This window comes from Acanthopagrus latus, chromosome 13 (genome assembly GCF_904848185.1).
Source record: "Acanthopagrus latus isolate v.2019 chromosome 13, fAcaLat1.1, whole genome shotgun sequence".
NCBI lineage: Eukaryota > Metazoa > Chordata > Actinopteri > Spariformes > Sparidae > Acanthopagrus > Acanthopagrus latus.
The window spans coordinates 19,839,700-19,852,432 of NC_051051.1; the positions used below are offsets into that span (position 1 = coordinate 19,839,700).

The following is a 12,733-nucleotide window of genomic DNA, read 5'->3' on the forward strand; positions in this document are numbered from 1 at the left end:
CACACTGTGGTATTGATACTTTTACTTAAGGGGCACCATGCGGTTTTGAGGAATAAATAAAAGTCTGAATTTTAATATTTACAATATTAATAGGGTAATAATACAAACTCAGAAGGATATATGTTTTCCTTAACTGAATAAACTAGCTGTTCTCAGAGGAAACTAAGGTCCCAAGAACAGTTGTATTGATTGTATGAAGCGGCTGAACAGGACTGCTGCAAACAAAGTCATGTTGTGTTCTTTTACACAGTGACAGTGAAGTGCCTGTTCTATTCTAGTCAGTCATGAAATGAAGATAGTTCGTTTATTTAGTTTGTTTACGCATTTACTTCTGATTCAAAGAATTTCCCCAAAACTACATACTCCACTTTTCAGGAAAAAATCAGAGTACGTCTTCTCCCATGGCTATAGAAAAATGGCAATATCACAGTTTTGACATTCTTGGTATTATGAGAAGTCATAACATTTTTGTATGGAAAATACTTGTACTTCACTTTTTCTCAGTTCACATTGTACTTTTCAATCAGATTTATGACAGCTGGAGTCACTGTCTAGGTTATTTGAATAAGACCTTCCTTTAAATAATTAATAAATATACTGTAACAAGTATAGATGACATTAATCAAGTGCTTCCCAAACTATTTGGTTTGTGACCTTCATAGAATAGGGTTCAGTTGTAGGCCTCTGATTCAGATTGGTTGTTAGCAATTATACTTTAAGATCCAAATCAGGTGTGTTCTTGCTTGGTTGGCTGATTGGTTGGCTGATCCAAATCAGGCGTGTTCTTGCTTGGTTGGAATGAAAACCTGCAGCCACATGGCCCTTTACTGGATCAGTTTGACACCCCTGCTTTAAGACCTCACGTGGCTTTTTTAAATAAAAAGTACCTTAAGAGCTAAAACTACCTAATGTTTTAAAACAAATACATCACATCCAAAAGATCACCATTTTCTGGTTTAGAAGTTTATATTTTCTTTGTTTTTCATTCATGAATGTGCCATGACCCCTCTGATTCATCTGGACCCAAACATCAGAAACCACTGACCTATCTGTACTTTATTGAAAGCAGTTATTAGCTCCAACTAACTGATCTTCAACAATAAAATAGCTCTCACAAATAGAAGCATCGGTAAGAATAATCTAAATCTAATAAAAATCTAATAATGGCCATTATAATTTTTGATACAGATAACTTATTTGCAGAGCAAATTCTCTTAACACTTTACAAGCACTCTTCAAAGTACTTCTGCACTTTAATTTAGGATTTGAATGCAGACCTGTATTTGTGCTTTTAGGAAATTAAAAGATATTCTTATTCAGAACTGAACATCAACCAAGGAATAAATTGAGTACTGCTTACATACTAATGCATAAAAAAGACCCATAATGTAATAATCCAAACTATTTAAAGTGTTAAAGTATACACCAACGAAATGGTATAACAGTAAGTATTATCCATCACTCAATCTGGGTAGGTAAACAGATAAATAAAAACAACTTTTCAGTTTCCATTAACTTGCTGTAATCAATGTGTATTCATAAATATAATGAGATGCACATTTGTTCATGACTCATTATGTCAACTTAGGGAACTAGAAACACACTGACAGCTTGAGGGACAGCTGTGGTATTAAATGGTACAGTATGCAGAGAAATTACACAGCTTATAAGAAGAAACAGTGGTCAGTAGAATCACATTTAATTTATTTGAACAAGGTAACATGTTGGAATAAACACAGGTATTCGCTGTCTGAACACGCAGATATTCATTATTCATCTGTACAACCAGAAGGTTTATTAGCTGGGATGCAGTTCTGTCATGGTGGCTTTTCACTCCTCAGACTCAGGCTCTCTCCACTCTTTGGGCATGAGCTTCCCAACAGGTGACAAATTCCAGGTGATGCCAGTCTGAGTCAGCACCTGCACAGAGACAGATAAAAAGTGTATCATCCAATGTCACACCAGAGTTAAACCAAAAGACTTAAGAATCCAGAGTATCTGTATCAAAGTTTGAAATGGAGTGACAGAAAATACATATAAAATCTAATTTTAAGACCTTAAGTTGTGATAACATTTTAAATCAGTTTCAGGTCGCCTCCCAGCGGTTAGCAGGTGTGTTGAGGGACAAATGTTTCATAAACATTGTTAAATAATGCCTGCTGTGTTATGCAACTGAATAAATAATGACAAAAGCATAAGCACACAGTAAAATCACACAATCACTTTTGGTTGATGAGCAGAGTTCAAAGCGTCACTTCACCCTCTTTCTGTAAATGTGTTACAGCCCTCAGTATAGCTATTACATTTTACACATTGGTGAACAAGGTTTTGATCAGTGTGCCCAGGAAGCAACTTTTTTACACTTCACTTGATATAAATTAAAGGTTTTCTGTACTGACTGTATTTGTTTGTTCTGGTCATACTTAAATGAGTGTGATGCGGAAAGCACTACTTACGTATGACCACACAGTCACGCAGAAGACAGCTCCACTGGCCAACAGACCATTGCCATACTTGGTGTGGAAGTTAGGATGGGCAGAAGATCCGTGCCTGATCTGCCTCCCGGCCTGACCTGGCCAGCAACAAAACACAGTCTTCATGGTAATGACTGGCATTTATGTAATGCATTAATACTAACTTTACTTCTTCTGTGTCACATTGCTGTTTGTGGCCTTTAGCAGTATTTTTTATGGAAACTAAAAAGCAATATAACTGAAATCAATTAGGCTCAATTACGGTGCAGATGGAGATGGGATATTAAGATTAAAATCGTCATTATAAGTTACTTAATAAATTAAAACAATCCCTTCATTATGGCCCATTTTTTAATGAACCAACTACTGCAAAAGCGACCAAAAAATATTTAAGGGCTGGATTGAAATATCTGTTAAACCACCAGGTTTAATAGTGTGAAATACACTGGTGTTAAATACACTGGTGTTTATATTTGTTCAGTTGTAACTGGATGTCTATGCACATTATTGCATTGCTTGTCACCAAGGAATAATAGGAATGTCCTATTATTGTTACTGCTCAAGTCAGCCGAATAACTGAACTTGTGAATACTTATACTTAAGTGTTGTCTGCAAATAGGACCAGGTAATTACTGAATCCACATCTTTACAAAATGGTTTCTAAAACAGTTACCCAGATGAGGAGCCTGACCTCATTTGCCCTTACTTTATCAGTCACATTTCACGGGCATGCATAGACGGTTATACGTAACGTTAGTCTATTTTATTTAATAACTAACATATCTTACTACAACTAGTCGGACAGGAAAAATATGCAATAGCGTTTATATTAGCTCATCATAATCTTTAGCTTTAGCTTGTTACACAGGTCGGTGACTCGGACAATGTCACCTCGTTAAATGTTAAAAGGCTACTTTGAGTAGTTGTTTATCTCGGAATTTAGAACAAAGTAGTTTAACTCACAGAAGATATTTCAGTGCATTTAATAGTACAAAAAACATAATTTTGAGATACATCATAACTCTCTAGCAGGAGTTGCTAATGTTAGCAGGTTAGCAGTAAGCTACTGATGTTAGCACGCTTACCACGGTCACAGAGCAAAGACAGGCGGTCAAACGATTAGCTGACTGATATTAACCTAGCTTTTGCCATTAATACATACATATACATATGTACAACTCGTCCAACGTGTCCTATTTTCTTACCGGTGAGGTTGACTGCAGCTTTAGCGAACCTGAACATGTTTACTAGCCCAGTGCCTTCAGATACCCTTGAAGAGCGGAAGTGTAAAATATGGCCGTTGCACGTAGGCACAGCGGAAGTTACGGTTGCCGGTGTGAGCATGCGCACACGTAAACCAGACGTTGAAAAGTGTGAAAATGGGAGAGAAATTCACAGTTTCTGACTTCAGTAACGTGAAACACACACAGGGCTACCACTAGTTCCCACTGTTACCAATACAACACACAATTATTATTCTTAAATCTAAATTGTTATATTGGTTATGATAAATTCCTACTTAGAAACTCCAGTCTGTACCGTGTCAGGATGGCCGAGTGGTCTAAGGCGCCAGACTCAAGGATTATCTCCTTCCGGATAAACGGGACTTCTGGTCTCCGAATGGAGGCGTGGGTTCGAATCCCACTTCTGACACAAACCTTTTTTTGTTTCTTCCATGAAAGAGACACTATGTGGTTTCGAAGAAAAAATACCAACTCAGAATTTGAATGTTTACACATTAACTACGTCATTGTACAAACTCAAAAATATTTATCTCATAAACAAGCTGTTCTCAGAGAAAATTAAGGTCCCCAAAACAGTTTCTGAAACTAGAAAGGTGCCATGGTCAGCTAAAGATAAACAAAGTAAAACAATATAAAACTGTGTCGTCCTTTAAAGTCTGATTATTAATTAAATTTATTTCAGTCACTGACTGAAATCAAAGAAAGTTTGTTTAGGCATAACAAATGAGTGAATGAAGATCATTCTCTCCTCATAATGTTTACCCAAAAGTACATAATGCCCTTTCAACAAGTAAAATACAGGCTTCTCAAATGTAGTGGAGTAGAGTTAAGTAGCATAAATAAATGGTAATACTAAAGTACAGTACCAATACCTTAAACTTATATTTAAGTTAGTACTTGAGTAAATGAACTTATATCAGAAAAAAAAAAAAAATCTTTCTCTTCTTATAAATATTTCCTCCCCAGAACTACATAGGGCAACTTTAATGGTCTGACTCATTAACAATATAGGAGGTAGTCACTGAAGTCATCCAAATACTAAATCAAAACCTAAGTGTACTAAATATGTTGCTTTAAGTTTTTCCTATTGTTGAAATCATGTTATATTGTTGGTTTTAATCTGATGTTTCTTTTTCTTCTTTTTAAATGTCTTCTTATTTTCTCATTTCCTTTTATAACGTGATCAAAGTGTCTTTCAGTACTATGAAAAGCACTATATGAATGAATTGTATCATTATGAAGACTAAAATCCTATAAGAGTAGGCACATTATCATTGCTTTTAATTGTTTATATGAATATTAAATCTAGTTATTACAGATAGCATGGACACATGCCACTCCACAGACATATTTTACTCTTTGTCAGCTGCAATGCCTTAAAAACAACAAGGAAGCAAGAAAACTATAAATGAGAGGAATGAAAGATATTGAGTAGGATCACTAAGTTAAAAATAGTTCAGGATCAACTGATTTCAGCAGAAATCTCTAAGAAAAAAATTATTTTGGCTAAATGTATTGCATGTCAGTCCAGTCATAGCAGAATATTGTGTTAATAAGTCCTTATTTTCATCAACATGTGATTTTGATTAATTTTCAGCACACAAAACATCTTATAAAATATACTGACATAAACAGACCATCAAGTATTATTGTTTTTGTCATTTTCTTTATTAAATCAAAATATCATTTTAAGGATTATAACAGTATTATGACATTTAGTTTAGGTTTGTACAGGCATACAAAGCTTCCCTCATTGAATATGTTTTTACAGAAAACTGCTGATCGCTCCAGTTTTTACAGGGACGACTGTGGCTGAGAAAAATATGATGAACAGATCATTAAGCATTTTTCTTACAGTCCGAAAAACAGGGAGTCCTTAGAATTAGTGTCAAAAATAATGTAAACAAACCATCTTAGCCGAATGGGGTGTAAATTAAATGATTTTTCGTCTGTAGTTTTGAAAATGACATTTACTAAAAATGAGAGTGAAAAACAGGAGTTAACTGGCAGCAGTGTACACTACAGTGTTTAAAGTGAAGCCCTCTAATTTACTCTGAACTTACTGACACATTTCCTCTGCACCATGTCATGAACGGTCGTGAACACTAACAATACATACTGCTTACAGCCCAAATTCTACAGGAATTCTAAAGCACATACAATAATCATACCCTCATAACAGAGACTGGTTTCTATTTTTGCTAAATTTATGCACTGATTCAAGATAAATCGCTTCTAAAATTGGTGTCAATTGGATTTCTTTTACTTCGCTTTTCAGGACGTCACTGCACCACATTGGACCACTGAGATGTCCTCTGGAGAAACCACAGCGGTCTATGCTGGATGCAACAACCTGGATTGTCACCGAGAGCTTAACAATGTTACAATGGCAGAAAATCTGAGAACGCTGCACAAAATCAGGATTAGTTGAAGTGTAATGGCTCCCGACAGAAATCCTCACTGGAAATCAGACGAGACAGCTCAGGTCAGCAGATACCTTTGATGGCTTGCAAGATCAAACATCTGTATGTCGTCATCCTTTTAGAGTTTAAAGAGAAGACAGACACGTTACAGAAGTATATTTCATATTTCATATTTCCTTAAACTTATTCTCATCACTGTGTCCATCCTGACATGGAGTCCAACTGACTTTGCATTCACCACCATAAATTGGGGCAAACCGACCGACTCGAAATGAATTCTAAACACTCCTTTTAAGAGTCAAACTGAAAGTAAACTCAGGAACCAGTCCCCTGGATTAGCTTCTGTAGCTACGGCAGCTACAGCACTGAGATTTTTTTCAGGGAAATCTGTCCAGCGGACTGAACAAGCTTTTAGTCAGACTCAAGTGAAACATATGATTTCTGTAAAAGAAAAAGGGTTTTTTTTGTTTTGTTTTGAGTCTATGTGTCCTGAATCTCTTTCACAGAGATGGAAAGTGTAAAGTAAGAGGGACCCACAATCAGAACAGATGCAATCATGAGAAGTAAGACCAAGGTTAAAGAAAATACTTGAATATTTTAACCTATGTGTAATTGATAATCATCACATCTCTGGTGAAGTTTACTTTTTTTCAATACGTTGACTTCATTCTAGACAGCAAAGTTCATTGTTGGGCTGTAAAATGTCCTGTATCAGATACATATCTTTGCCACGAGTGTTGGATAACCACATTTGAGGGATCACGGAAAATAATGTGTGTTTACTGGCAAATATATTGATATCTTTTACTCCACTAATATCTGCATTGGCCCCTATAATTTAATCAGTCATGCTCTTGTAATTTAACTTCAAATCTGCCCTCTGCACAAGATCCTCCACACATTTTTCATAATCTTGACTGAAACTACTACCTGAGGGTGATTTATTTCAATGCTAGCAGGGCGGAGCCTCGGGTGAAAGGAATGTAGACCCACAGCGATATAAACAGAGTATACAGACTGGAAACCGCCAGAAGCTTCATGAAACGTCTGAGTTGGCCCCGATCCATTTTCAGGTTTACAGTAACTGATCTAAACTCTAACAACACTAGGCAGCTCTACATCACATCGCAGTACATTTTACCATGAATGCCATCCAACCTTCAAACAAGAGCAACAGAGATAAATGGAATTCGGTTCGGCGTATAAAATCCAGGATTGCGATGGACCAATAAAATACTAGGGCGCCAAACAGGCACCAGGTATCAAAATTACAAACATTAAGGCATCCATCATTTTCCCCTCGCTGGTCACTTTTTGTTCTCTAGTCCGCTTTTTTGTCTTTTCCCTCCTCGTCGTCTGTGTACTCTGTGGGCTCCTCTCCTGGCTTCAGCAGCTTGCCGATGTAGTCGTACTTAACTGGGATGTGGGGGAAAAGAAGAGAAGGAGTCAACTACTTACAGCCTCAACGAAAACGAATTCCCAGACATGAGATTCAGGGACAGGCACGACTCCTGCGTCCAGAAGAGTCAGCCAAGGTCTTTTCAAGGTTTCCTTTTCTGGAATTTGTTCATGTAACATCCTTTTTTTTTCATCAAGTTAAATATCTCATCACAAATATGAGTTGATTTTAAACTTATGAGTGAGACACAAATTATCTCTAACTTTAAACATGCAACCTGGTATTAAACTGATGCTTCTGTCCAACAAATTTTCATCACATTGATAAAATCCAAATCTTCAGGCGATATTTTTTTTAACTACAAGAAGTTAAGTGCAGAAGTCTGACACCATCATATCTTTACTCACAGGTGAACTGAGTCTCCCACTCAGAGAGGCTCTCCTGCTGCATGGCGTTCAGGTCGGACAGGTCGTCGTGCTCGTCTTTCAGGGCCTCCTTCTCAAGGCAGAACGTAGCCAGACCTCTGGACGCATCTCTGCCTGCAAACACTCCGTACGGCCCCTCTGCAAGAAGTTAAAGACACAGAGCGCGTGGTGAGGTGGATGCAAAGCAACGACAGCAGAAATAATGAACCCAAAATGAACTGATCTGGCTTAGAACGGTGTACGTTTAGCCAGATTTTGACTTATCTTGCCCTAGGACAAACCAACAAAAACTCATCAGTGAGCCGCAGGAACTTGACGTGTTATTCTCCAGCCTTGGACCTGGCCTCATTACCCAAACTCGCTGCCTGCAGATGCATTTTAAATCAGCTAAATTATTTCAATAAAATATGCAGGCTTTTTGGATTTTGGGCTGGGTGTTCAGTGCACTGAAAAAGTTTGCATGACAGTGAGCAATCATGTTGGCCAGAGGTTACACGCAACAGAGGTTACAGTCTGAGATAAGATTAATACCGAGAGGTCTAACTCTGCGTCTGTTTCCAGGAAACAGAACTCAGGCATGACAGAGCAGATTCCTGTTTAAGAGAAGAGGAGTTGTCTGAGTTACTGAGTGAACTCTGGAGAGTTTTTAGATCAATTTGACTTTTTTCGGTAAATTCAGTTGCTGTTCATGTGCGTTGCCATCCAGCTGTTGCTTGTAAGAAATCCAGTCCTATCCTGATTTTTCCTGGCTGGGAACTGAGATTCTGCTGAACACTACCTCAAGTCAGAACAATCAAAATTAGACATCTTCCCAACCTGGGGAATGAGACCATCCAAGCAGGGTTACTTAAGAGACTGGACACATTTTTTTTTTCTCAGATTGACAGGATTTTGTGCTTTATGCTTGTCTTGTTTCAGTCTGTTCCTGTGATTTAGAGCTTCAAATTAATAAGTCAATCAACAACAAAAACTTGGGAAACATTTTGCCAATTCATTTATTGTTTAATTCATTTCTTGAGCAAGAACATCCAAAAGAAAATCATTCCTGCTTCTCAGATTTGAAAAAATGTTTTCAATCAATAAATGTGCTATTCTTTGACCGTGATGGTCATTTTCTACAGTTTTCTGATGTTTTGCCAAGAAAACAAATGATTAATCCTGAAAATCCAGAAGATTAAACCATCTTGAGAGTGATCTTTAGTTGCAGGCTGCAGCCCTGATGTAACGTTTGTGTGACATAACTTAAAGGATGAGTTCACCCATTAATGAAAACTCACCATCATTCGATCATCATCTACTCAACTACATGCCAATGGAAAGTCAGATGAAGTTTAAGAGCCCATAAAATATTTCCGGAGCTTCACAGAAAAACAGAGCTTAAAGATGAGTCAACAATGACTTAATTTTCTAGTGCCCCTTTTCCACTGGTCACCAATCCCACTTGAACCCTATTCTTACTATTTTACCTAGTTTTCATACTTGTCCATACATACTCATTTGTCAAACAAAGAGCTGCCATCTGTGTTTCGTTGCTTTTTCTGAAACAATGACAATAAAAATCTCTTCTATTCTATATACATCTGGGTCAACTGACTCTGGCTTGGCTTCGATCTAAATGTAAGATGGTGGTGTATAAATAAAGAAGGAATATGGAATGCATCTATCCAAGGACATTCTATTACTGGACACAGTGTTGGAGGGGGAGCCCTGTTCATCCCTATGAAAGCTGCTCAGTGGTATTATAAAGCCAAAAAAGCTTGACCTCCTGGCTATGAAAACACCTGGATCGACGACAGAGCCGGCTGACTTAAAGTTTATCGCCTGGCTTTAAGGGGGCTAAAATAATTTATTCCTTAAAGACTTTCCAAATGTTATTTTATTTATCCACCGTTTAACAGACACTTCTTTCACAATGGGTCTATTGTTGTTTTTCTCTTCCGTTAGTACGGTTTCCAAAACCGAATAAACAAAATAAAAGCTGTTTTCAAAGGATAATAAGGTCCAGAGAACTGTTTAATGCTAGAAAGGTGGCAGGGTCCGCCAGATTTAAACAAACTGCATTGTCTTTTAAGGTCACTTTGTTTCGTCTAACCCTAAAAGTAAATAAAAGATCCATCCCCAAAACCTGATTCCTCAGTGTCAAAACAAATGTTATCGAAGCCATCATCAGAACCAAATACAGAATTAGGAAAAAATTTTCGAGTAGAAAAAACATGGCGGCTGCAAAGTTTTACTGCGGAGTAACGCAACTTATTTCATAGACGATCTCTGGTTTCAAGGCTACAGCAGCCCCTCTGTTGTGAAATGAGATCTCAGCTAACTAAAGTGAGGGGGGGTGTGGCGTTCGCGTCCAGTTATAAAACTGTTTAAACAAACACCGAACACCAAACTGTTTCTGTAAAAACGCTCGGTTTCCGTTACTTCACTAAATTTCCCTGCCGAACATCGCCCACTTCACAGAAGCTACCGTCGGTGTGGTTACGTCAGAACAGATCGTTCACACCTGAGACCGCTCGGGTAACGTTACCTGGCCCGTAAAACTTCTTCCCCCTGGTCACGTCGAACACTTTTCCGTTGACAGCCATGAGGATCCTCGGATTCTGCAGTCCATCGTAGGGCTTCAGTTCTGCGATGGTAAAATCCCTCTTTTTCAGTTTCGGCAGCGGTTTTTCCACCTCGCCCAGATCTGGAGGTTTGTCTCCGCGGAAGATTTTGTACAGGAGGAACAAACAGAGGCTGAGCAGGGTCAGGTTCAGTGGGGAGGTGAAGATCTCCTGGAAAATCCCTCCAGAAGTTAACTCGCTTCCCTCTGCTCCAGCCATGTTGGGTTCTCTCTGTGCCTGTGTATGTGTGTGTGCGCGTGTGTGTTTGGAACGGTGTTGGGTGGGACTGACAGTGCTCGTGAGCCAATCACAGTCGCAGCCGAGTGGTGTACAGATGACGTAGTTTGGATGCTAACTCGGAAGTTAGCATCACCCTGGTTCCCTGAAAAAAAGCTTATGGGATTTTTGAATTGGATTTTGGATTAATGCCAAGAATAAACTCTGTCAAATACAAGTTTATGATATGTGCACATTTTTTCAAGCAAGTTGAATACCCGCTGTTATGTTTTTCGAAGCTTAAATTAAATCGCTAAAAGTAAAAATCTTATGTTTGGCTATAAACAGACTGAAATGCAGTTGGACGACTTAAACGTCATCATCACTAAACGTGTTTTACTGCACAGCTACTATGCACATTTTCTATAAAGTGATCAAACTACAAGTTTTAATGTGATGATCGCACCACTGCTTCTAATTATCAGTGATAATGATTATGATGAACTTTATTTACACAGCACCTTTAAAGACAGGGTTCACAAAATGCTTTGACAATCCAGCAAACGCAGGAAACTCTGGAAGACAGTCAGTCAAGTTAAAACAAGAAGGCAGAACTGAAAATGTAAGAACACTAAAAGTCAATATGATTAACTACAAGTAAAAAGAATAAAAGCATTAAAACAGGCAAAATCATAGGAAAAGAAGGAGAAAAAAGTTACACAAGATAGAAATAAATAAAAGATTAACAAAAAAAAATCTGATAGTTAGAGTTTGTAACTAAAGTCAGAAACTAGAGACGGGCTGGTGAGTAGATGAGTCTCTGTATTTCATGATGCGTTTGATGTCCCCGATAAACTCTGTAGTTTTATTTAACATTCATATGTTAGCAACTGCCGTTTTAAAGAAAATTAAGTGCTTTAGAATTAAATTGTGGGAAATTTAGTGATGTATTTTATGTTGTATGCCAAAATATGTAAATATCTTAAGCCTGTGGCAACCAAAGACCTTGTTTCAGGCATTTAGGGAACCAGATGTACTAAAATGCTAAGTGATTTCTGGGTTGGAAATGCCAGGGATCATTGCACAGAAAGTGTCATTTCATGAATTCATGATACAGTCATGATATTGTTGGATAGAAAAGCTGAATATTTTTAAAGGGGGGAAAACTCATGTAATCATCACGTAAACATTTCCATAAGTTCTGAACTGCATCACAAGTATAAAACAGGTGCACTGTTGTTTCTACATTTGTGTTACAGAGGTGACACTAGTCTACCTCTAATTTAAATCTCATTGAATTAATGCAATTGAAAGATACATTTGATTCATGGTTTTAAAATTGAGATTTTTTTTCTTAAGGCCAAAATTTCAGCTTTTTAAAAAAATAGTTTATCAGAGGGAAAATTCAGCATCAATGTAAAGGGAAATATAATTACAGATATCTTGCCAAAAAAAAATTAAGACTGGGGAGTTCATGTCGAAATAAATCCCACAACTATATTCTTAAGCCAAATATTTTCAGTTTATAATCATAAAAGACTGAGGAAACAGGAAAATATTCACATTTCTTTATTCAAGAACTTCAAATACATACAAACAATTTATATTCTTATATTCCACTTCTTTCCATTTCAACACATCAACAAACATAAGAATATGAAACACAATTTAGATTTAAGAGGAGCGCTAATTAAAAAGAGTAGATTTGAAAAAGTCTAATTACTTCTGCCAATTTCTGTTTTCTCAGTTGAGGTCAAATATAATTTCAAATCTGTAACTTTAAAAGAGTGACAGCGGGCAGTATTTAAAGCGATTTCATTTTGTGGATGGGTTTTTTGCGAAAATAACAAATTATGTATGTACATTTCATGTGGGGAGAAGTTGGACTTGTTGAGAATTGGTAAAATATCCATATTTTTTAAGATATGACATCTTGTTCAAGCATTGCT

General features: G+C 37.2%; 2 protein-coding genes and 1 non-coding gene across 4 annotated transcripts; 1 reads left to right on the forward strand and 2 right to left on the reverse strand.

The window, feature by feature from the left end:
* Window positions 1-1,683: 1,683 nt before the first annotated feature.
* LOC119031206 (cytochrome c oxidase subunit 7B, mitochondrial) lies at window positions 1,684-3,831 on the reverse strand. The gene is made up of 3 exons (XM_037119530.1): window positions 3,680-3,831; window positions 2,457-2,572; window positions 1,684-1,920 (listed from the first exon to the last, which is right to left on the reverse strand). The coding sequence occupies exons 1-3, from the start codon at window positions 3,816-3,818 to the stop codon at window positions 1,831-1,833; spliced, it is 345 nt and encodes a 114-aa protein (XP_036975425.1). The 5' UTR covers window positions 3,819-3,831; the 3' UTR covers window positions 1,684-1,830.
* Window positions 3,832-4,016: 185 nt separating this feature from the next.
* trnal-caa lies at window positions 4,017-4,127 on the forward strand. Its single transcript has 2 exons — window positions 4,017-4,054; window positions 4,082-4,127. It is a non-coding gene; the product is annotated as a tRNA-Leu (tRNA).
* Window positions 4,128-5,362: 1,235 nt separating this feature from the next.
* On the reverse strand, window positions 5,363-10,829 carry pgrmc1 (progesterone receptor membrane component 1). 2 transcript variants are annotated; one of them, XM_037119529.1, is made up of 4 exons: window positions 10,493-10,829; window positions 7,948-8,103; window positions 7,418-7,557; window positions 5,363-6,256 (listed from the first exon to the last, which is right to left on the reverse strand). In XM_037119529.1, the coding sequence occupies exons 1-3, from the start codon at window positions 10,785-10,787 to the stop codon at window positions 7,463-7,465; spliced, it is 546 nt and encodes a 181-aa protein (XP_036975424.1). In that variant the 5' UTR covers window positions 10,788-10,829; the 3' UTR covers window positions 5,363-6,256; window positions 7,418-7,462. The 2 variants fall into 2 exon arrangements, with proteins under 2 accessions (XP_036975424.1, XP_036975423.1); XM_037119528.1 differs by having other exon boundaries at window positions 5,363-7,557.
* Window positions 10,830-12,733: the final 1,904 nt, after the last annotated feature.